The 25,261-nt window shown below is 41.1% G+C and overlaps 3 protein-coding genes and 1 non-coding gene across 4 annotated transcripts in view; 3 read left to right on the top strand and 1 right to left on the bottom strand.

The window, feature by feature from the left end:
• The first annotated feature begins 5,907 nt into the window (after positions 1-5,907).
• Positions 5,908-11,254, top strand: LOC146673880 (tripartite motif-containing protein 16-like). Its single transcript, XM_085393052.1, has 2 exons — positions 5,908-10,172; positions 11,121-11,254. The coding sequence occupies exon 1, from the start codon at positions 6,144-6,146 to the stop codon at positions 7,818-7,820; it is 1,677 nt and encodes a 558-aa protein (XP_085249178.1). The 5' UTR covers positions 5,908-6,143; the 3' UTR covers positions 7,821-10,172; positions 11,121-11,254.
• A 1,136-nt stretch (positions 11,255-12,390) lies between these two features.
• On the top strand, positions 12,391-12,466 carry trnak-uuu (transfer RNA lysine (anticodon UUU)). The gene has a single exon. It is a non-coding gene; the product is annotated as a tRNA-Lys (tRNA).
• Positions 12,467-15,143: 2,677 nt separating this feature from the next.
• LOC146673877 (uncharacterized) overlaps positions 15,144-25,261 on the bottom strand; it is a 32,052-nt gene continuing 21,934 nt past the window's right edge. Inside the window, exons 9-14 of the mRNA XM_085392544.1 lie at positions 21,184-21,291; positions 20,080-20,150; positions 19,691-19,808; positions 19,435-19,599; positions 18,844-18,939; positions 15,144-18,762 (exon numbers count right to left, since the gene is read on the bottom strand). Coding sequence (XP_085248670.1) covers positions 16,369-18,762; positions 18,844-18,939; positions 19,435-19,599; positions 19,691-19,808; positions 20,080-20,150; positions 21,184-21,291 — 2,952 coding nt within the window. The 3' untranslated portion in view covers positions 15,144-16,368. The remainder of the gene's footprint in view (positions 18,763-18,843; positions 18,940-19,434; positions 19,600-19,690; positions 19,809-20,079; positions 20,151-21,183; positions 21,292-25,261) is intronic.
• LOC146673878 (tripartite motif-containing protein 16-like) lies at positions 21,906-24,197 on the top strand. Its single transcript, XM_085393565.1, has one exon. The coding sequence runs from the start codon at positions 21,942-21,944 to the stop codon at positions 23,610-23,612; it is 1,671 nt and encodes a 556-aa protein (XP_085249691.1). The 5' UTR covers positions 21,906-21,941; the 3' UTR covers positions 23,613-24,197.

The following is a 25,261-nucleotide window of genomic DNA, read 5'->3' as shown; positions in this document are numbered from 1 at the left end:
TCCTGATTTAAATCCTGGCTGAGGCCTTTCTGTGTGGAGTTACGATGTTTCTTCCATGTTAATCAGTCCAAAGACATGCATGTTAGGTGTATGTGAGGCAAATTAATACTTGAAGTGTACAGAATAAAGTGCTGAATACATTTTTAAGATAATAAGATTATAAAAGCAAATGAGTTGCCATTTCACTGAGTGTGGGAAATGCATACCACAGATTTAAGGTTTCTTACCACTGCTTTGAATACACAGACTAGTTTGTAACAGTTTTAATATTTTTTTTGCTCCGTTAATTCATATTTAATTAAACCTGATCATTATAGATGAGGAGAATCTTTTAATACAGCAGTGAGAACAGTGTTTATAAGTTGTGCTTTCAGTGAAATGTATTCAAATGATTAAGACTGTTATGTTTTCATGTCTAAGTTAAACACAATGTTGTGTGATAGTAGATGTTTTTCTGCTCCCTGCTCTGAAGCATTAACTAAAATTTCATCTGTGGTGGAATTTTCTGTTAATAAAGTCTGCAACACAATCAGCTGTGGCCAAGCTACTGAAATTACTGCATGCAGGAGAGCAAACACAGACATCAAACAGTTATACAATCAGGAGAGCTCTAAAACAGAAGTGGAGCTTCCACTCCTTTATGCATTCCAAAGAAGAGGGAAGGAAGTCATAAACTGATCATAACACACGTCACGCGGCTCGCTATGAAACCTAATGGAACAATGGGTATGCTGTTTCATGCCTTTGGCGTTATCAGCAGCTGCAGAGGGAGTTGTTTTCTTCAACTACTGAGGCTTAAATAAGTTCATCTAGTTTTAGAAACTTCCACTGAACAGTCTATTACAGTGTTTCAGTGTTTCATTTGCATAAGTATTTAACACCTTAAACAAGAAAAATGGAAATTTTCCATTACAGATCACTGGTTTAGTAATGAGATGAAGCTGAAACCATGACTCTCCTCCACAGAGTCCAGACCACATTCACTCAGCCGCTCTATGCTGGACTTTGGCTTGGGTTGTATAATGGAACCACTGCAGAGTTGATTAAAGTCAAACAGAGAAGACAGGTTCATGTTGATCCCTGACCATTATATGTACTTGTGTAGTTTCTAAATGAGGCTTTACATTTTAGAAGCTGAGAAGTTCAGTGGTCCATTGATGTGTGAAAATAATATTGCACTGATTCAAACTGTACTTACATTTATATACCTTACATCAATATGTAAGGTATATAAATTGTGTGTGTGTGTGTGTGTGTGTGTGTGTGTGTGTGTGTGTGTGTGTGTGTGTGTGTGTGTGTGTGTGTGAATGGGTGAATGGGTGAATGACTGAATGTAGTGTAAAGCGCTTTGGGGTCCTATGGACTAGAAAAGCGCTATACAAATTTACCATTTAATATAAATCTGAATTTGTTCTTATGGCTGATAATCATGTGAGTTTAAATGATACTACTCTTCATATTCAGCATGTTTGAAATCTGTCATCAGTCTGGTTAGTGGTTTTATTCTGTAGTTGCTGTAGTGGGTTGTCAAATGCAACAATATATTGGAGCTGCAGTGATTCATCAGTTAGTCAATGATTAGAGAATTGAGTGTTTTAAACGTTTCACCTGCAGCTGATCATAAAGAGGAGAGCACCAAATGTCCAAACATGAGGAGTGAGCTGAAGGTGTCTGCCACTGAAACCAAATAATTAAAAAAAAAACAAACAATAAAAAACCACTTTAAATGAGGCTGTGGTCAGAGTTTTAGTTAAGCACTTAGTAGTACTTCCTAAATACACGGGGAAACCCACTGATGTTGATGAATGTCCTCACAAAGACGGCCAAATGCCGTGTACACAGAGCTGCTTTGAGGTAAACTCTGGTTTACCAAAGTAAAAGAATGGCTCATACGACCTCAATGAAGTCGTCACTTGAAATTTACAGGTGAGCTGAATGCTGACAAGCACACATCGTTCTCTTCCTTCCTTCCTTGGTCATTTTAATGTTTGTTTACTGCAAACGCTCATATTCAACAAGAGGAAAAGAAACTGGCTAGAAGGGGGACAAGGAGAGGAGGGAGAGAAGGAAAGGAGGAAGGAAAAGATGGGGGAGGAGGGATGGAGGAAGGTAGGAAGGGAAAAGATGGGAGAGGAGGAAGAAAGGAAGGAAAAGATGAAAGAAGAGAGTAAAAGGAAAAATATGAGAAAGGAAGGAGAAGAGACTGACAGATGGAAGTGAACGTAAAGCCACGTTGAACTTGGTAATGTAGCGAGCTCTAACGTCAGCTTGAGGGTTTTTGGACCAACTTCACTGGTACGAGACTGAATCTGATCTCCGTGGAGGAATGTAGAAACTGCGCTTCATTAAAGCAGCGGAAACCCAGACTTTAATGAGTCGAGTTTATTTTAGCAGCGTCTTGGAGTAGACTCTACTACACTCAGAATCCGTTTAAAGGAAGCTTATTTATTCTCAACCAGGATGAGACGAACTCTGACTTTGAATCTCTTCCCACACATCTCCTGTCTGAGCCTCGCACCGAGCTTTCTGCTTCAGTATGTGGGAGTTTGTAGGAGAGCAGATAATATTATGCAACCAGAACTGGCTGCAACACCCCGTACGAGGAAAACTGAAGCATGTAGGTGTTTTTTTTCCTTTTCTCTGAGCTTCATTGATAAAATAATGAATTAAATCTAAGCTGTGCAGCAGGTCCGTGCTGCTGCTCATCAGTGCTCTGCACATGTGGATGGTTTTCTTCCTGCCTAATGCTCCGACATGAAAGAGTCAGATTTTATGGGCTTTCTATTTTTACAACCTGCTGGAAATGAAAGGTGCAGCGTGAAAGTGTGTGTAGAGTTTGATGTGTGTTTGTAGTAGCCTGATAACGTACCGCCAGCCGACACAACAACAGGCAGACGACTGCAAAATCCCAAACAAAGAGAGCAAAAACAGCTGAAGAGTGAAAAAAATGAACCAGAAAGACCAAAGATGGGAAAGAAGAAAAGACGAAGGGAGGAAAGTGGCAGAGGGGAAGAGGAAACAGAAGAGGCAGAAATGGAAGGAAGGAAGGAAAACATTGATTAGGATACAAAAGAAAGATGAAGGAAAGAAAAACAATTCAAAGAGGAGAAACAAATGAAATATAGGGAAGGACAAGTGAGGAAGGAAATAAAGCAAAGAGAAAAACACATGAAGACAAGCTAAGTAAATGAAGGTGGAAGCAGGAATGATGGAAACACCGAAGACAAAGGAAAGTGGAATAAGATGAAGAAACAAAAGTACATTAATGTGAAGGATAAAAAGAAACAAAAGAGGAAAGAAGAAAAATAAAGTAAATAAGGACAAAGAGGTTATAAAACAGAATAGGATGCAAAGTAAGGAAAAGGTAAATAAAAGAAAGCAAATGAAAAGCTGTGGAGGCTTCAGCTGAGACTGAAGAAGTCATCTATCCATCTTCTGCTTATCCACTCTGGAGTCAGAACACCAGCCCAACATAGTGCTATAATTTGTATCCAGATAATTAAAGTAACTAATTAATCGCCTTAAGACTGAATTCTGTGATATTTACATGACAAATTAAAGTTGGAGATCTACTAAAAGACAGAGTTAAACTCAGACTCCATCCTATGATTTAATGATTTATATTACAGGGGCCTGTTTTTCTGTCCCCAAAGGGTGACAACATAGAAACGTCCCCACTAAAATAGTAATACGGCTAAATGCACACATGTACCCCTAGGAAAAAGTGTGTGTGTGTGTACCATGTTTACATACCTGTGTGGGGACCAAAAATTGGAAGTTTACCATACTTGTGGGGACCAACAGCCCTTATGGGCACAGAAAATAGGTTAGACCAGTGTTTCCCAACCTTTTGGATCCACGGCACATATTTCACATTAGAAAAATCAAACAGCACATCACCAAACAAAAATGTCTCAAAAAGCATTTTGATCATTTATCTTAGTAAAATAGGCTCAGTTTGTCCCCAGTATACCTTTTTTGCTTTCTTCTGACCATCACTCATGACGGCCTTCATGTGGGCTGGAATTTTCTCCAGGACCCAGACTGACTGCTTTTTCTCTTCAAATATTTATCTATTGCTATTATGTGCTGTGTTCTGACAGCATGACTATTATGTAATATCTTCTTCTGTTTGACAACCAACTTAATTAGAACAGGTGGTTGTACCGCCCTCTAGTGGAAGAGAATGTAATTGTTCTGCCTGTTACTCACTGCGGTCACTTGGAGTACTAATCAGGTGAAACCAGATAATCTTCTACGGCACACCTGTGTGCCACGGCACCGTTTTTGGGAAGCACTGGGCTAGTGTTAGGATAAACATCTAGGGAAGGATATGAAAACATGACTGTGTGTGTGTGTGTGTGTGTGTGTGTGTGTGTAACCCATATTTTATTTTTGCAGCTTGCACTGAGGGCTGATTGATTATGTATGTTCTGCCTGCAGCACTGCGGTGTGTTTGTTGACCTTCTTGTAAGCGACACACACAGAGAAGCACGAACTGTAGCACGTTATAGGTGAATAACACCAGCGCAGTCTCTAATGCAGCTCAGGCAGCTTTGCAACTCAGCGCCATCACTGTTGTGAGGTGTTCCTGTTATTTTGTCCACCCCATCCTCATATAAAAATAGAGAGAGAGAGGATGGCATTTGTGCTTTCAGTGAGATGAAACAATAATAGCTTACAGACATGAACACACACGTGCATCTATGCTTGTGGACCTTCTGTGACATGATGCGTAATCCACACAGCTGTGAAGGTAAGTCATACCTTAAGAAAACAGTGATTTGAGGTTAAGGGGATTCCTCTGAAGTGGTGCAAAAGTGTGAAACAAGTCAGAAAGAAGTTGTTTAATGTTTGTGTACATGGACATGTCTGGGGATAAATGTATGCTCACCACCTCAATGAACTCAAGCAACAAGGAGCAAAAGTCCTTACTGATGCGAGACCAGTGAAGTCATACAGGAAACAATTACTTCAACTTATTTGTGTGTTTGTTTGCTGTTGTGAAACTGTAAGTAAAGAGTGGAAGGTGGATCTAGCTGAGAATCTGCACGTTTTCTGAGCAATGTCTTGTGATTGACATGTCATTAGCTAAAAACTATGAACTAGTTACCACTCTTTCCTGATGCCTGAGTGTAATATACAAAGAGAACCTAATATTTTGTTCAATATGACAACAAACCATTGAGCGGTGAACACATCAGAAAAATGCTTGCTTGATCTTGTCACATGGTCATTGGTCATTTTACCATACACTCCTTTTTGACTTGACCAGTAGTCTTTTCACAATCACAAGGGTATTTTGCAATGACCCTGGTGAAGGCCACAGGGGGAAATGTGTTGGTCACGCATTAAAACTGGTTCCTAATACTTTAAGTTTCACTGGAGTCTTCATGTCATTAGATCTTTGTCTTCGCCATGAACCTTGAAAGTTGTTCCAGAAAGGTTTGTTGCTATTTTAATGTAAAGAACATGGTTATTTCTGTTGCAGCAGCTGTTATAAATGCAAAACTAAAATGCAAGATTCTTTTGAGTAATTAACTTTTTGCAGGAATATCTGTAATTATATGTGCAGACTCTGCTGACTGTTCAAAGCAATGCAGTGGCATTTATCTAGTTCTCATCCTGTTACAGCAACATTGATTACTGCCTATAAAAGCAATAAATAAATAAATAAAAGCAACCAGCATATGTCTGCTAACCTAACCCTGCTCTATACATATGCTTTGATTAGGTCAGCAGCCTCTGCTGTTCTGACGGTTATTGTTACCTGAGACATTTCTGTCCAGTGTTCATTAAAGCTGGATTTTTAAAAATTATTTATATAGAAGAAGCAGTAAATAAAAAGGGTTAAACACACAGTTTCACTCTCTAACTGCTCCTCTTCCTGGAGTGAAGCACAGCCTGATAACCTCCCTCTTCTTCCTGCTCTTAAACACAGCACCTCCTCTCTGTCCACGTGTTTCCTCGTTCCCTCCCCCTCAGATCTGCACTTTGAAGATGGGTGTAACCAACATGTGGTGACGTGTAAGAGCTGACAGGCTCCATTCACTGCAGAAATACAGGTTGTTGAGATCAGAGCTCAGACTAGTTTCAGTTATAAGGAAGTGAAACTCACACAGTCACTGACACTGAGAGGAGAAATGGCACAGAAAGGAGTTCAGCTGGACCGAGAAACCTTCTCTTGTTCCATCTGTTTGGATCTACTGAAGGATCCGGTGACTACAGCCTGTGGACACAGCTACTGCAGGAACTGTATTAAAAGTTTCTGGGATGAAGAGGACAGGAAGGGAATCCACAGCTGCCCTCAGTGCAGGAAGACTTTCACACCGAGGCCTGTCCTGGAGAAAAACACCATGTTAGCAGCTTTAGTGGAGCAGCTGAAGAAGAGTGGACTCCAAGCTGCTCCAGCTGATCACTGCTATGCTGGACCTGAAGATGTGGCCTGTGATGTCTGCACTGGGAGGAAGCTGAAAGCCATCAAGTCCTGTCTGGTGTGTCTGATCTCCTACTGTGAGAAACACATACAGCTTCATCTGGAGTCTCCTGCCTTTGAAAAACACAAGCTGGTGGCCCCCTCCAAGAAGCTCCAGGAGAACATCTGCTCTCGTCATGATGAGGTGATGAAGATTTTCTGTCGTACTGATCAGCAGAATATCTGTTATCTCTGCACGATGGATGAACATAAAGGCCATGAAACAGTCCCAGCTGCAGCAGAAAGGACTGAGAAGCAGAAGGAGCTCGAGGTGAGACGACTAAACATCCAGCAGAGAATCCAGGAGCGAGAGAAAGATGTGAAGCTGCTTCAACAGGAGGTGGAGGCCATCAATGGCTCTGCTGATAAAGCAGTGGAGGACAGTGAGAAGATGTTCACTGAGCTGATCCGTCTCCTCCAGAAAAGAAGCTCTGATGTGAAGCAGCAGGTCAGATCCCAGCAGGAAACTGAAGTGAGTCGAGTCAAAGAGCTTCAGGAGAAGCTGGAGCAGGAGATCGCTGAGCTGAAGAGGAAAGACGGCGAGCTGGAGCAGCTCTCACACACAGAGGATCACAACCAGTTTCTACACAACTACCCCTCACTGTCAGCACTCAGTGAGTCTACACACTCATCCAGCATCAATATTCGTCCTCTGAGCTACTTTGAGGATGTGACAGCAGCTGTGTCAGAGACCAGAGATAAACTACAGGACATTCTAAGAGAGGAATGGACAAACATCTCACTGACAGTCACTGAAGAGGATGTTTTACTGTCACCAGCAGAGCCAAAGACCAGAGCTGGATTCTTAAAATATTCATGTGAAATCACACTGGATCCAAACACAGCATACACACATCTGTTATTATCGGAGGGGAACAGAAAAGTAACAAGAATGAAACAACAACAGTCTTATTCTGATCATCCAGACAGATTCACTGATTATTATCAGGTCCTGAGTAGAGAGAGTCTGACTGGACGTTGTTACTGGGAGGTGGAGTGGAGAGGGGGAGGAGTTCGTGTTGCAGTCACATACAAGAATATCAGCAGAGCAGGGAGCCTCAATGAATGTGGATTTGGATTCAATGGCAAATCTTGGGCATTACGTTGTGACACAAACAGTTTTCAATTTTGGCACAACAAAGTCCAAACTGTCCTCTCAGGTCCTCTGTCCTCCAGAGTAGGAGTGTACCTGGATCACAGAGCAGGTATTCTGTCTTTCTACAGCGTCTCTGAAACCATGACTCTCCTCCACAGAGTCCAGACCACATTCACTCAGCCGCTCTATGCTGGTCTTTGGCTTTATTTTTCAGCTGGAGGCACTGCAGAGTTGATTAAAGTCAAATAGAGAAGACAGGTTCATGTTGATCCCTGACCATTATATGTACTTGTGTAGTTTCTAAATGAGGCTTTACATTTTAGAAGCTGAGAAGTTCAGTGGTCCATTGATGTGTGAAAATAATATTGCACTGATTCAAACTGTACTTACATTTATATACCTTACATCAATATAAATCTGAATTTGTTCTTATGGCTGATAATCATGTGAGTTTAAATGATACTACTCTTCATATTCAGCATGTTTGAAATCTGTCATCAGTCTGGTTAGTGGTTTTATTCTGTAGTTGCTGTAGTGGGTTGTCAAATGCAACAATATATTGGAGCTGCAGTGATTCATCAGTTAGTCAATGATTAGAGAATTGATTGTTTTATCATTATTTTAGTCACATTTAAAGCTGGTTCCAGTTTCTGAAATGTGAAGATTGTTGGTTTTCTTGATCATATATGACTGTAAACTTAATGTCTTTGAGCTTTGAACTTTTAAAATGCAACAAAAAAATTAATCCTTGAGGTTTTTGATATTATATTATTATTATTATTATTATTATTATTATTATTATTATTATTATTGTATCTACAGTGATGACATTTAATGTCTTTTTGAGATGAAAAGCTTGATCACACTCACTTATTTATACATTTAAATATAAAAAACCAAATCAGTGTTCCCCAACCCCCGGGCCCCAGACAGACCAGGCAGCAAGAGAAGAAAACATTTTTTGTACCGATACTGCTTTTATTTTGTTGTATTTATCAACAACACCTTAATAGCCGGTCGGTGACACACAAAAAGGTTGGGGACTGTTGAACTAAATAACACAGGCCTGTATGTTGTGGAGGATAGACATGTTTCTTTGCCCTGAGCTGTGTCTGGCAGGCAGAGCGTCTCCACAAATCTGAAGCTTCTGATTTGGAGAAAATGAGCTGAGGGAGACACCTGGTGGACAAACACAGACATGACAGGAAGAAAGACTAAAGTGCAGAGTGGAGACAAACAGCTGGAAATACTTGTTGGAAAGGATTGTCATGCTTCAGACAAACACACAGCACACACTCTAACAGTCCTTTATTTGCACTGAAGGAGACACGTGAAGAAGCCAAATCACACAATAATGACGTGAACACATTTATAGTCAGTGTTCAAGATGATGGATAGAAATGAGAATCATGAAGCATTTGTTCACTTTTAGGTCTGATTCTTACAGCAGAAGCAGCATTTACATGAACTCACTGGCCTTTTTCCACTGAACGCTCTCTTCTTCATCACCTCATCTTCCTCTTCTGACTGATGCTGAGCTCCAACCCTTTTTACTTCCTGGAGATGATTCATACTCACTGAAATTTTACTCATGGCTCAGAAACTGTTCATTTATTCTTCATTTATTAGTCTGTTTATCAGGAACCTCTGTTGATTTTACATGTAAAGGATTTTTCTTCTATCATTGAACCTTTTAAGGGTTTTCTCTTAGTAGTTTTGGGGAGTTTTTAATTAGATTTACAGCTTCAGAATAACTTTGTGATGTCAGATTAGAAAGTCTGTGTCCAACCCTGGTGTTTGATCAGCTGTTTGATCCCTGCTGGGCTGGATTTTTTTATATGAATGTTGAATTTGTTGTTTTGGAACTGAGTTAGATTTTTATTGATGGATGATTCGTTGTAAAAAGTGGATCTACCAACAGTTTATTTCTTTGTTATTAACCAGCAAGTAGACTTTTCCCCAGAAACAGAGTTTTGATTAGTGGAACTGACAAACAGTTTGAGGCTGATTTGGCTGATATGGGTGAATATTGAGCAGATAATGATAATGTGAGACACTTACTGACATGTACAGATGGATTTTCCAAGTATGCATGCAGGTGTCTTCAAACCAAGGCAGCAGCATCTGTTGCATCTGCTTTTCAGGATGTTCTGAGTGAAGGATGTGTACCTGTTAAACTTCAAATAGATGAAGGCGAGGAGTTTAATAATAAACATTTCCATCAGCTGATGGTTCAGTTTAACATCACACATTGATTAAACCAAGTTTTGTGGAACGTTTTAACAGAAGCTTTAAGGACCGTATGTGAAAATACTTCACATCTGTTAACTTATGAAGACGTGTAAACGTGGTCCAGGACCTTGTGCTGTCAAGGCCAAGCAGCCGGTGTAAAGAGGTTGGAGCCAAAAGCTGACTCAGTACATGTTTGTTTGATTTGAATGAAAACTTGATTTATAGCAGGGATCATGAAGGTCGAGGCGAGACATGGAGGGAATGACATGGGAGCAGGACTCACTCACTATTAAATGCTGAAGCAAAGCTACAGAGAGGGGCGTTTCTCCAGGATTGCGGTGGAGTGAGGAAAAGAACAACATGTCTGAGGTGAGTTTCTGGACTTACACTACGAAAAAGGCTCTATTTTTTGTTGCCTACATTGTAGAAGGTGACTTTGTCTCTAAACAGGAAAATGAGCAGTCAGGGGTTAAAGTGGATTCAGCAGGTGGAGGAACCCTAAAATCAGTTGCAACAGCTCAGTGTGGGGAAAACATTCACGACTCAGTATAATTACTGCTGAGAGCTCCAGTAGATTTTCTGAATGGACAGGCTGTGATCAGCTGACCTGCTGCTCTTTGTGGATTTACACAAGTGAATTCAACCAGATGTCAGCAGATGTTTTATGAGTTGAACTGATTTCCATCCTCTACACTGACAGTAAACTGTTTATGCTCTTTTTATTAGACACTATTCAGCTGGTATGAAGGTGAAATTCAGTGAATCTTAACTGCAAATTCATCTCTGCTACACTTGATGTAACCAAACTCTGAGCATGAAACCACAGCCACTGTGCAGCAGTCACACACTGTTCTGCAGCAAACTAACCTGTTTATCCTGCACTAACCTGCAACCTTTAAATAGCACAGTGCCTCAGTTTGTTTAGCAGCACGTTTCAGGATATGAAAAAACATAATGTCACATGTACAGAACCAATATCTGATTTAAAAACATGAAGACTTACATGTGAGCTTTACAATCAGTCGTTGGGCCAAAAGCAAGAAAAAGGAAACACTTTAAGCCCTGACTATGACACATAGTTTTGCCACTTTTATTTCTTTTTCTGTGATATTGCTGGTGATTAATACACCAACAGGAATGAATTTCATGTGTTACTGTTTAATCTCAAAGCAGTTTGATTTGAGGCTCGCAGTGACAAAATAATAACTCCCCTTAAAGGTGTTAAACCTAAAGTAATGAAGGTCTCCTAAAGGTCTCTTAGCATTAGACTCTTGCTATTTCTGTGCCTTCATTCTAATGTGTACACTCTGTGTTTAGTTCCCCTGGACGTGGCCCTGTTTTCCCGGAGCAGATCCTTAGTTTTGAATGATTGGAGAGTGGCTATAGCGAGCAGTGAGTGAGCGAAGAGAAGCTTTCCCTGTCCTCCCCACCTTGGATTTCCTGGAGCCTGGACCCCGTCACACTTGTATATAGCACAATTCCCTGCACTGTCTGTACACATACCTGCTGTAATAAACTATTTCTCCTCAAAGTGAAGAGTCCTGCGCGTGAGTCCTCAGTGAATGGTGACATCATTACAGTAACAAAGTATTTGTACTTCATTACTTCCTTCCTCATGCTGTAACCCTCGATTTCATTTGGTGTGTTTTTTTGATGAGATGCAGCTTTCCACACCATCTTTTCACCTATTGCTGATCACCACACTGTGTTTGTGTGCTAAAAGAGAAATCATTTCCTGCATGGAGACTAAACGGAAGCACAATTACATTAACTCAGAGGGTACAGCAACTGTTGCAGTTTGTCTTGAAACAACTGTAATCTCCACATCTGGACTTTTTTCTCAATTGAATTACGATTTTAATCTCAAAATTGAAACTTTATTTTCAATGTTATCTATAATAGTTTCTCCTAATGTGGCCGTAATACTCATTCGTACAGCAACATTGCCAGCAAACTGAAATTGGAAAAAAAAGATGTAAGCAAAAAAAACACAAAGATGTAGGTTTCAAAACTTAGTTAATAATAGAAAATAAATTTATTCGCACATTTACGGTTTCAATTCACCTTTTTTTCAGTTTCATTTTTTCCCCTTTCGATACAACATTTTCGTGTTAATTATTCTCAGTTTCATTTTAAGGTGGCATCATTTTAACCCCACGCACACACAGAGGATCCATAACACTCACATTTCCAGAGTGTAACAACCAACCACCTGTGTGACATCTGAAATGCCCATGGTGTTGATTCTATAATATATATTTAGCTAAAATCTACACATTTATTTGGGGAAAAATTGTTATCTGGCTGTGGTTCTAAAGATCTGTGATCGTTACGTGTTCACTGACACCTGATTTATGCACACACAGTTATTGTGGTTCATTTCATTATGTCTTGGATTTGTCTGAATGTTGTGCCTGCTCCTTTATCAGTCTTTGCTTCCTGCATGTACAGCTTATGTGATTATTGACCAGGAGGGTTTGCAGTTTCATCAAAACATGAGTTGTTTGTTGCTTTCATTATGACTTGGCTGACTATGGCTGCTTACACATTGCAGACTCAGACTATTACATTAATAAGCAATTATTGAGCCTGGATAGCTCAGTCGCTAGAGCATCAGACTTTTAATCTAAGGGTCCAGGGTTCAAGTCCCTGTTTGGGGGCCGATCTTTACAGAATTTCGCAGAGGAACCCACCCGAGAGATTAATAAAGTTTTATCTTATCTTATGTAATGTAGGGGGGGAAATTCTTATAGTGACAAATATTTGACATGATTGCCAAGTTGTCAAAGCACCGTGTCAGGTCTTTGAAAACTGTAATGCCCTTTCAGCTTCCCGCTGGACTAAACATGCCTTGTTGTTTCTTTCAAATCTGTCTAAACACATGCATGTTGTATTAGTTGATGAATTAAAATGGAAAATGGTGCTTTTGCCACTGAAGTCTGAATATGTGCCACTGACAATGCAGTACTAGTTGACTTCTTTTTGCTTGCCCCCCAGTATGCTATGATTTGCAGTTGTTGATTTTCGGGTGGAGGTGGATCCAAAATTATTTGCAATTGGTTTACAGGACTGGTGAAGGACTCTCGTTTCTGGTCACCAGGGAGAGTCCGTATCACAAAGGCTGTGAAGGATGCAGCTGCTCTAGATCAGAGGTGTCAAACTTAATTGTACAGGGGGCCAAAACTCAAAGCACACTTTAGGTTGAGGGCCAAACAGGGTAAGCATTTATTGAAAACACTAAAACAATGTTTTTTGAACATAAATATGAATAAAAACAGACAGGAATATTGTTTCAGAATAAATAGACTTAGAATAAAGAATAACTTCTAATAACCGTCATAAGTGTTCAAACATGTCTTTTCCTGTCGTTGCATCGATTTAATGTCCAATATTTCCTCTGAAACGGGCATATTGGAGTTCAGTTCACGGATGAAGATGGCCAGCTGTGTAATGTCCATCATGTCTGTACTTTTATCCACAGCAAGACAGTATGATGTAAAGTATTTGCTTCTTTCACACGACTGTGTTCTTAAATCAGTGGTCATCTCACAAACCCGACCGTATTTCTACTCAAGCTCACATTTGCCAATATCTGGGTTACCGTTACAGTTAACCCTAACACTAGCTCTTCTACTTTCTGTATGAGAACTATGACTACATGGAAGGAGGTAACACAGACGATCCGACAAAGAAAGAAGGCACACAGACTAAATACACACAAAGGAGATTAGGGAAAGTGGAAACACATGAGGAAACAGCAGACACCACAGGGAAAGTGACACTAAAACACGCACACACACAGCAAGCTTGACGAACCAACAAGGGAGACTTAAACACAAGCATACTGAAAGTAAAAGACAGACCGCATAATGCTGTGAACAAGAACAGACAAGGGCATAGAAGAAAATCTAAACCATGATGAAACTCCGCTAAAACCTAAATGATGATCAACACCAGAACTTAACATATGTTCATTATCATGGGAGAGAAGAAAAAACTATAAAAAGAAATCAAAAAGATGGGTCGCAGACCCAGACCCTGACACAGAACAGAAACTGGACTTGATTGACACTCTGAATTATTGAATCTGTAGCTTTTGTCTCATTAGCGCTTCATTTTGCCGAGCCATGAATAACAATATGAATGAATGAATCTATATAAAAAGGATCTTGCAGGCATATAAATGTACGCTGGGCTGGATGTGGCCCACGGGCCTCGAGTTTGACACGTATCCTCTAGATACTGAACAACTACAGAAAACTACATTTCTCCTGTGGCCTGCAGGTTCTGCATCTCACCGTCTGAAATACACAACGTAAACATCACTTTAATACTTTTTGCTTGTTAGAATAATGAACTACAGAAAGACGTCATCTTACCTAATAACTGCTGAGCACTGTTTGACTGGGACACAATGGGCACCTCTGCAGTCGACTCTGAATCTATATAGAAATGATCTCGTGGGCCGGATATAAATATACGTTGGGCCAGATGTGGCCCGCAGGCCTCGGGTTTGACACACATGATGTAGATTGATGGGTTTGTAAACGAGATAATGAAAGATTATATTAGGTAAACCTGTACAACTGCTCACCGATGCAAATATTTAATTAGCCAATCACATAGCAGTAGCTCCACGCATTTATGGACGTAGAGATGGAAAAGAAGTTTAACAGGTTTGGTTGTTGGTATTACACAGGCTGCTCTGAGTATTTCAGAAACTACTGGGATTTTCTACACACAGCCATCTGTAGGGGTTACAGAGAAGGTTTTAGACTTGACAAATATTCAGAGAACAGCAGTAACGCCTGAAAGCACAATTCTTATTACAGTGTTTAAAGAAATCAAAGATACTTGTAAAGGTTTTTTTTAACTCTAATAACACATTCAAGATGAACACGTTGGCAGTGATGTTGCCACAGAGACGTTTTCCTCTACACAAATCACTACAGTTACTTTAGCTTCAGCGTTGTTACATCACTACAGAAAACCTAGAAGCAAAAACACATTTGTGCTTGTTTCTTGGACTCTAAGAACTATAAAAATGGATGATTTTGAGATTGATGATGGTCTCGACTGCTTTAGTTTCTCTGTTTTAAATATGATACAAGACCAGAATTAATGAGAGGTGCAGACACAAAGAGGTTCTGCTCAAGATTAGATACAAAATGCAGCTGTAAGAATAGGAAATGTTTATATAGTTTCAAATGTGCTTGGTTTTAAAGTGAATGTTTCCAAACATTCATCCACTTGAAGCCAGATATTTCAGTCTATTTCAATTAAAACATTGTCTTCTGGCAGGAAAAAGTGCAATACAGTCTTTGAATGAAGTGCGCAGAGTGACTGAGGAACAATGCTTTATTAATTAGTAGGGAAACATTACATACATAAATAAAGACAGATAAACATAAAAATGTCCTCATATGAAAACACAACTTGAATTTTCCAAGTCAGACAGAAAGTGTCTGTTTTTAATCAGAGTTATAAATATCTCCTTGTTTAAACTGATCGTGTTTTTTAAAAAAGACACCACCGCTCTCAAAGATTAGTTATGTCAGGCTTTATAAAAACACAATTAGTATTGTAGTAATATTATTATTTCTATATAAGTCCAGCCTGGATTAAAGAGATTCTGCTGCACGGTTCGTGCAGTTAAAGGTGCTTGTGAATCGAAAAGCCATTCAGTCACATGACCTTTAAAAACTGCAGAATTTTCAGGATACTCCAAAGATGTACATCTTTATAGCTGCAGATATTTCTCTTTCAAAAAGGAAAAAAGTACCACAGGAATAAATCAAAGGGAGTACAAATAAAATGAAATTAGATTTTATTCACTCCGTTTTTTAGCTCCCCTCCTTTCAATTCAGTGTTTAACTTTGCAGTTTGTATGTTGGTTGTAATAGTTTCTTTCATACAATACGGCGTACCCCTTACTCTCATAGTAGGAGCCTTTAGTCTGTGGATTAACGCACAGACTGACTCAAGTGTCTGTAGGCCTAATAGGAGAGATCAAGTCATGGCTACGGCCACCAAATTATTCAGAACTGCTAGTGTTAGTGTGGTTTTGACTGAAAGCTTGTTAGCAATCACGTCACAGGCTGTAGTCATTTCCCGACTCATCCAGAGATCTCAGAGCTTCACTCTGACCAAAACAAAAAGGTCTGTGATTTCTGATAAGACATCGGCTTTCCTGAGGTCGTGAGGAGAGGTCATTATTGTCATTAATCTTGGAATGTACTCTCAATTAATAGATTTAGAAAGAATACAAATATACCTTGAAAACAAGTTGTTTTTCCCCTCTGTGGTTGTTTAAAGTACATTACAAGGACAATATAGTACAAAGAAAACGTAGTGAACTTTTCAGCTCCGCTTATAATAACAAACAAACAAGGTAACAAACAAGATTTAAATCCATACGAGACAATCTCATTGTATCTTCCTTTGTTACTCAAATTAAACTTGAACATTTTAAAAGGTATCTACATTTCATAATGGAGTGTATCTCCTGACTTTCCTGAAGGAGGAGTGATTAGGAAAAAATCCTCAAAACAAAACAACCAAGAGTTTATCTCCAGCGCGGCCTTGTGGGCAAGACCGAGTCCTGAGAATGAGCGGACTTGTCACTGTCACTGTCATTCCGTCTGTGGCCTTTAGGGGGAGCCAGCAAGTCGTGGCGCGATGCACGAGGAGATGATTTGACGCTCTGAGACTTCCTCTGTGAGGAGGGGGAGAGTTTTTGGACATCTGAGGATCTTGCTGACGCATGGACTCTTAGTGATCTTGATCGCGTAATAGGCAAGGAGGTGCTGGATGGGGTAACAGGGGAGGAGGTCTTGGAAGAAGGTTTGGGGGAGGGGTCTGACCCAATGTTGGGGGAGTGGGAAGCAGCAGGAACAGCAAGGTTGGTGTGAGTACGTCTGAAAGAAGAAGAGGCTGTGCTCCGTGCAAAACCCGGAAACACAGATGATGAAGAGCTAGTGGCTTTGCGCAAAGGAGTGGCAGGAGCACTGACGCTGCCTCCTGCTCCACTTCTTCCACCCTGAGAGAGTGCCCGCAGTGTGGAGCGACAGATCTTCTCCTCCCGCTGGGCTTTAGGTTTCATTAAGGGCTTTTGGCTGGACATCTTTCCTTGAAAGTCCTTGTTCTGTTCTCGGGCAGATGGCTGAGTACCTGAAACATTCTGGTTCTTTGAGTCCTTTGGATCCAAAGTCTTGGGGATCCCAGATTGTTGGGATGAAGGAGCATTTGCAGGCCTCGCTACTCGTCGAGGGGAAGCACTGCTTCGTTTTGAGGGAGTCAGACTGGTGGGCACTGCGGTGCTGGAGGAGCCTCGATTCTTCTCTGTATGTTTGATTCTGGATGGACTTCTGTTGGTCCTGGATATTGGCACAACCCTCCTCATGTCCTTGTTCTCGGAGGTTGTGAGGGTCCGGATAGATTTGGATTTGCCAGATGCAGAGATAGTGTTTGGGGTAGGTTTCTTCCCATTAGTTTGGACTTTAGACGTAGGAAGGCTCTTGCTGGGTAGTTTAGATGGAGTTGCTGGTTCTGCTTTTACTTTGGTGGAAGAAGCTGCTTTTGCAGTTTTACTGGTTGAGTCTTTAGATGCCATGTTGTTTTTGCTTTTCTCTTCTGTTGATTGTTTTGAGACGGTCACTCCATCACTGTTCCTGTTGGTGGACACTTCTGCTTCTTCCTCCAGTTCTTTATCTTTCTCAGAAGCATCTGCTGTGAGAGCAGGCACTACATTAGGTGTTGGAGGTTCTTTCGGGCGCCACACAGAGGAAGAAACTAGCAGTGATGTGTCATCACAGCGGGGGACAGGCACTGGTTGGCTGCTGATGGGTACAGGCACTGGTTTTTCATTGGCCGGTTGAGGTTCTGAAGGCATGTCATTGGCTAAAGCAGAGGAAGTTAGTTTGTTTCCTCCTTGGTTGTCACCCTTATGCTGATCTTTTTCAGTTTCTGCATAGGTGCTTTGTGTGTCACTTGTAGCCTCGCACACACCCGTCACACACCATACAACCACCTTATCCTCTTGCCCCTCATCGCCCTCTCTTGGTGTTGAAGAAGAGCTGAGCTCACAGACTTGCTCATCAGATTGTTTTGGATTTACAATCAGTTGGCCATTATTCTGCACCTTATCAACTTGCAATTCATCCCCTTTCTCTTCTTCCAAATCTGTGATTGTCAAATCATCTTGATGAAGACCGACATGTCTGTTTTCGCTATGACTTGTGAGGGTGTCGCCACTGCCAAACACTTTTAGCTCAGGAACCAACGTGCATTTGTCTAAAACCACCACCATGTTTCCTGTAGCAGTGGTGCTCTGCTGAAAGCTCTTATCAGTGCAGTCAGTCTGCTGAGTTAAAACCAGTTCAACATCTTTTGGTTTGCTTGTTGTAAGTGTTGCATGGCTGCTTAAACCCATGCCAGGTTGATCACTGCTGCTTTTGTTGTTGTGTTCAGATTGCTGGTTTGAGTCAGAGGTAGGTTTGACTGCAAGTTCATTTGCAGGATTAGTGGCATTTGCACACGTCTGGGTAGCATTTTGGCTGAGGTAAGTGGCAGTTGCATGGTTTTTGTTTTTTGGACTCCTTTTGGAAGGTGATGAGGAGTTTTGTGGTGCCGTCTGGGTGGACACTGGGAATCCTGGACTTGAGGGAGATGGAAAACTGCTCCCTTTGCCTCTTTGCTGAATGTTTTTGCGATCAGTCGCCTTTTCCAGGAAAGTGCTTAGTTCCTGCTCAGCAGCAATAGATGGTGAGCAGGATGGAGACTTTCGGGAACGACGTAAGCTCACAGCACGTCCCAGAGGACTGTGGGAGTTGTTCACTGGTGAGCGAGGGTGGGACCTAGGGGTCAGGAGCTCCATCAACAGTCCGGCCTCGTCATGCCGCGACAAAGCAGTGGACATGTCAAGCTCACTGTGGCAGCGCAGCCCAAAGACTCCATCCACCTATAACGGGAACAGAGAGTGGATCATCGTTAGATATCTTTGATTGACTTTGTTTTACAGTGTCTGCGTACGTCATCCTACCTTTTCTCCTCCAGCCCAGGAGTGCCTCTTCTTCTCCTCCAGCTCTTGTATCCGCTGACGACGAGCCGCCTCCTTCGCCTCCCTCTCCATGTTCTCCTTCAAAAAGAGAAAGAGAAGTTATTTTCCTGATGCACGTGACTCTTCTGGTCCTCCATAGCCTACAGATATTATGCATGTTGAAAAAAAATTCAGATCCTGATGGACAAATCAAAGCAAACAAAACAAAAAAATAAAACAAACTGTGAACCCTTGGGCCTTAAATACAACATCTCCTCTTATGCCTGATTTATGGTCTGGTATTTGTGTCTCTGTCAACAGCTCATCGTGAGAGAAGGGTTTGGGAATTCAAACTACTCAGAGGCAATGGAGACACACTTGAGCCAAAAAGCCAACAATGGTGAAATTGTTGGCAATCACATAAAACGGAAGGTTTAGAAACTAATATGTTTCACTGTAAATCAGAAGCGTTATGAAATATGGGATGAAGACTAATGTATCAGTTGAAGTATACCAACAGTTTTAACCACATCTACTGGATCTTGTGTGGATTGTTGTACAGCTCGTGTAATGGATTTGCATTCATAGTTGTACCTTGACAGCATTTGTGAACCTGGAGCAGAAGGTGTGGAAGATGCTGAAACAGTCGTCCAGCCTGAAAGTGTCTCTGTCCTCGCAGAAAAAGTCGATCAGCTCGCTGCCTTCCCTCTTTAGCTGTTGCCGACTGCCACGGAGTGAGCAGAGAGATGATGTGGCATGCTGAGACAAACATAATAGGCACAAAATTATTTTTTAAACTACACACTTATTTAAAGATTATATAAAACTAAAATACTGTTATGTGTGTTACCTGCAGAAAGCTGTCCAGTTGCTGCAGCAGCTCTGTGTCTCTCTGGATGCTCTCCTCCACTGAGTGTGTGCGAGATGTCAGCAAATGCAGCTCAGCATCCAATGTTTCCAATGAGATCCTACCAAAGGAAGGAAAACAAATCCATGTAGCCTCATTTCTGCTTTGGTTTCATTCATTTTGTGTCTGGTGTAATTTAAGTATCAAATGAAGGACTGAAAAGAAACCAGCAGGGGGCGGTGTTCACTCAGATTCTGTAGAGATGTAATAAAATGATGGAAAGAAGGAGTATAATAAATAAATCCCCACCAAACAGGTTGATGGAGAAATGTAGTGGTGTATGTGGACAACTGTAGTATTTAATATGTGAATAATATGAAGTGATGTCTGACCTGGCTGCAGCCTGGATGTGACTCAGCTTGAGAGGAAACTCCAAGAGCTTCTCATCTTTTTTATGGGCTTCCTATAGAAAAACAAAAAAACAAAACATGAGACCCCCTCTTTCCAGCTACCTCCTCTTGCTCATTTTGGTGGTACAGAGGTGCTCTCAATCCACATAAAGAGACCCACTCTCTGTCCCAGGGTCCCCTTCTGGTAGACATTGCATGAAATCACCTTAAAGACATAATCTCACCAGCATGTTTAGGCCTTCTACCAGTAGGACTTGCCTGCAGCTCTATTCTGAGCCCCTCCTGAACTACTGAGCATCTCACTCTCTGAAGCTGAACCAACAACTTGTCAGAATAAACTAATTTCCACCTGTTGTATCTGCAATTTTATTCTGAGGGTTCAAATTTATATCAACTAGTTACTCAACAGCTTCCCCTTCAGCTTCAGGTCTCTCTTCACCACTCAAACCATTAAGACGTGGATCTGCTAATTTTCATTGTAACCACTTCACACTGAGCTTCAAACTCTCTCAAACTGTCTCAAGAGCTGATTTCATTAATAGATTAATCAAAAAAAGGATTGTATCATCTGCAAAAAGGAGAGACGTGTTTCTGAGACCACCAGATCTGAAAGAGTCTGTACAAAACCAGCAGTGGCGGAGTCCACCACTCTCCAGGAATAAGTATGACTTATTGACTGTAATGTGAACCAAGCTCTGGTTGCAGTTGTCCAGGTACCAAGTAGCCTGTAACAATGGCAAACACCCAAAGCAACACCAGGATGACAACCACATCATAGCATAGATCTTCCCTGGAAACTCTAAAGGTGTGATTCCCCATAAAAATAGGGTCTTTAGGGTCTTCCTCCCTAAAAAAAAGAAAGAAAGAGGGACCACATCTCCAGCCTACCCATTCAGAAGTAGTGTCCCTGACCTCCTGCCAATGAGTGCCAACCAGCACAGCCGACTACATCCAGAACCTTGATCAAATTCAGATGAATCTCATTCACCAATGGTGCCTGACAACCAAAGAGCACTTTAACTGTTTTTGTGACTTCAGCCACACTGGCGTATGTGCAAAAATGAAATGAACAATGATGTTACTCACCAGAGCGACAAAGTGCAGCAGGTTCATGCCTGGTTTGTTAGCTTTGGTGTCAGCCAGAGACAGGAGGGACGACAGCTTGAAGCCTACTGCGTTTCCTGCATAACCTCCCTGCAACGCACATAGCACAGAAATTAAACTCATAGTGGTAAACATTCAAACACTTGAACAACAGAATCTGAAGCTATAAAACTACATTTCCCACAAAGCAGTTGGTCTCCATAGTCTACCTGATAAGAGAGAGTAGAGACAGCAAGTCTCCAGTTTGACTGTACACCTAACATGTATCGCCCAATTATCAGCTCATTCTGTTAAACATTTATCAATTAAATGAACATAAATACACTTTTTCTGCAATCATTGTGTCATGACAGTCAAATGAGCTCATGCATTCAGACCCTGAGATTTTAAATGACAGATACTAAGATTGTGTAAATAAGCTAACACTAAAATACAACTTCTGCTCAAACTAGCAAACTAAACCGTCAGAAATAAAAGTAGTACTTCAACAGCAGAGTGACTGGCTGTGATTAAAACTGCAGATCAACCTCCGAACAATTTAACACAGACAAACATTTTTAAATGTGCTCTGCTGTGTGAAAAATGACCACACGCCGTCTGCTTGAAACCACTTCTCCTCTTGGAATAAGTCAAGGCCTCATAACCACTCCCACTTCCTGTTTCTGAAAAACACCCAAATCTTTTCCTGTATTGCATCAGTATTAGAGAAACTCACACAGTCACTGACACTGAGAGGAGAAATGGCACAGAAAGGAGTTCAGCTGGACCGAAAAACCTTCTCTTGTTCCATCTGTTTGGATCTACTGAAGGATCCGGTGACTACAACCTGTGGACACAGCTACTGCAGGAACTGTATTAAAAGTTTCTGGGATGAAGAGGACAGGAAGGGAATCCACAGCTGCCCTCAGTGCAGGAAGACGTTCACACCGAGGCCTGTCCTGGAGAAAAACATCATGTTTGCAGCTTTAGTGGAGCAGCTGAAGAAGACTGGACTCCAAGCTGCTCCAGCTGATCACTGCTATGCTGGACCTGAAGATGTGGCCTGTGATGTCTGCACTGGGAGGAAGCTGAAAGCCATCAAGTCCTGTCTGGTGTGTCTGATCTCCTACTGTGAGAAACACATACAGCTTCATCTGGAGTCTCCTGCCTTTGAAAAACACAAGCTGGTGGCCCCCTCCAAGAAGCTCCAGGACAACATCTGCTCTCATCATGATGAGGTGATGAAGATTTTCTGTCGTACTGATCAGCAGAGTATCTGTTATCTCTGCACAATGGATGAACATAAAGGCCATGAAACAGTCCCAGCTGCAGCAGAAAGGACTGAGAAGCAGAAGGAGCTCGAGGTGAGACGACTAAACATCCAGCAGAGAATCCAGGAGCGAGAGAAAGATGTGAAGCTGCTTCAACAGGAGGTGGAGGCCATCAATGGCTCTGCTGATAAAGCAGTGGAGGACAGTGAGAAGATGTTCACTGAGCTGATCCGTCTCCTCCAGAAAAGAAGCTCTGATGTGAAGCAGCAGGTCAGATCCCAGCAGGAAACTGAAGTGAGTCGAGTCAAAGAGCTTCAGGAGAAGCTGGAGCAGGAGATCGCTGAGCTGAAGAGGAAAGACGGCGAGCTGGAGCAGCTCTCACACACAGAGGATCACAACCAGTTTCTACACAACTACCCCTCACTGTCAGCACTCAGTGAGTCTACACACTCATCCAGCATCAATATTCGTCCTCTGAGCTACTTTGAGGATGTGACAGCAGCTGTGTCAGAGACCAGAGATAAACTACAGGACATTCTGAGAGAGGAATGGACAAACATCTCACTGACAGTCACTGAAGAGGATGTTTTACTGTCACCACCAGAGCCAAAGACCAGAGCTGGATTCTTAAAATGTTCACATGAAATCACACTGGATCCAAACACAGCAAACAGATATCTGTTATTATCTGAAGGGAACAGAAAAGTAACATTGATGAAACAAGAACAGTCTTATTCTGTTCATCCAGACAGATTCACTGCATGGCGTCAGGTCCTGAGTAGAGAGAGTCTGACTGGACGTTGTTACTGGGAGGTGGAGTGGAGAGGGGGAGGAGTTCGTGTAGCAGTCGCATACAAGAATATCAGCAGAGCAGGGAGGGGCTATGAATGTGGATTTGGATTCAATGACAAATCTTGGGCATTAGATTTTGACACAAACAGTTATATATTTCTGCACAACAAAGTCCCAACTGTCCTCTTAGGTCCTCGGTCCTCCAGAGTAGGAGTGTACCTGGATCACAGAGCAGGTATTCTGTCTTTCTACAGCGTCTCTGAAACCATGACTCTCCTCCACAGAGTCCAGACCACATTCACTCAGCCGCTCTATGCTGGACTTTTATCTTTTGAGGGCGTCTCTGCAGAATTCATTAAACTGAAATAAATGTCACTGAGGGACAGTTGATTAAAATGTGATTTAGTTTTGACTTTCCTTTGGTCTCCATCATTGTTAATCAGACCACATTGTCACTAATGCCCAGTTTGTTGCCTCTGACATGGGATCCCTCTCTACACTAGTCCATTTACATTTACATGCTTCCCTTAGGCAGTATTATTAGAGTGGATAGTATGTGGGCATATTCTCATTATTATGCAGTGAAATGTTGATTTACTTACAAAACAATGTTGGTTAAAATGTCTGTTTTAGTTTGCAGTTTCTTTGGTCTCCACATTTTTGCAGAGCACTCATCGTTGTGCAGTTTCCTGTCAGTCACACTTTACAGATACTATTTTGATATCTTATCATTTATTGTCTAATTAATAACTGACTTTGTTTGAACAAAGACAATTTTCATTACATTTACATATATTTGTTGTTGTTGAAATAATCAATCAGTTCAAGAAACAGCTTGCTTTGGGTTTTTTACATTGATAAATGCAGCTTTTTATGCTAATTAATGAATTTGCAGTTATTTGGGATCTAATTTTCTTTCACCTTTAATTATACCTACATATACATACAGCATACTCTGATTTTATTAATTAATGTGTAGCTGTGTTGGTCATATCGTTATTGCCATGTCGTTCAAAATTAATAACTTGATTTAAATATCCTCTTTGGAGGCTGCTTAATTTAGTGCACCAACCTGTTTTATGCATAAAATTTTGTTTAGATCCACAATTTGAACTTTTACTCAGATTCATAAATAGTTTTTGTCTGATTTTCTTTCATCATTTTCAGTCACTGTTACATTTTGCACGAGTCTGATTTCTGCATCTGTTCACCAATGAATGCATGTCATTGGTCCACACTGTGTATAAGACAACCAACAGTTATGAATTAAAAACAAATCATTTTGAAATTTAAAACCTTTAGAAGACACTATATTATTTCCAATCAATTTGTGAGTGATAAATTGTTCAGTGATACCCTGACTGTAATTAAATGATGGATTTAGCCACCATGCTGTCACGCATGGTTTTGGCCGCCATCATGTCAGTTTTTAAAACAAGAGCCTATATTTGGATGATAACTTGAAGTCTAAGGCTACGTTCACACTGCAGGCGAAAGCACATCAAATCCGACTTTTCTGACCCTCTGCGACCCATATCCAATCATGGTATGACAGTGTGAACGGCACAAATCTAATATTTTCAAATCCGATCTGGGTCACTTTCGTATGTGGTACTGAATCCGATACATATCTGATGTTCTAGAAAGCGACTGCTGTTTGAACGGTCATGTCGCATTAAATCAGTCTTTTACGTCACTGACACAAGACAGACGCCGATTATCAGCGCCGGAGAAGACATCGCGAACGCTTCCTGGCCATCCAGAGAAACTGTTGGGAAGACAACGTTGGAGAAACGTGAACATTTTATTTGTACTGTATAATCTGCAGATTCTGACAGAAATCTGCAACTTTCCTTTGAAGCACCGCTCCCCTAAAACAGCAATAAGGATAATTATTAGGCCATATGTAAATAACAAAATAACTTTAGAATTTAAAGCAAAATTGGGAAACGTAAAGTCTGAAACAAGTCTTTATATTAACGGCCAACAGTCAAACAATACTGTTCAGTCTGGGTGTA

This window comes from Rhamphochromis longiceps, linkage group LG3 (genome assembly GCF_057381845.1).
Source record: "Rhamphochromis longiceps isolate RC_006_pf linkage group LG3, R_longiceps_female_GT1.1, whole genome shotgun sequence".
NCBI lineage: Eukaryota > Metazoa > Chordata > Actinopteri > Cichliformes > Cichlidae > Rhamphochromis > Rhamphochromis longiceps.
The sequence above is the reverse complement of the archived record's forward strand: the minus strand, read 5'-3'. Positions and strand labels throughout refer to the sequence as shown.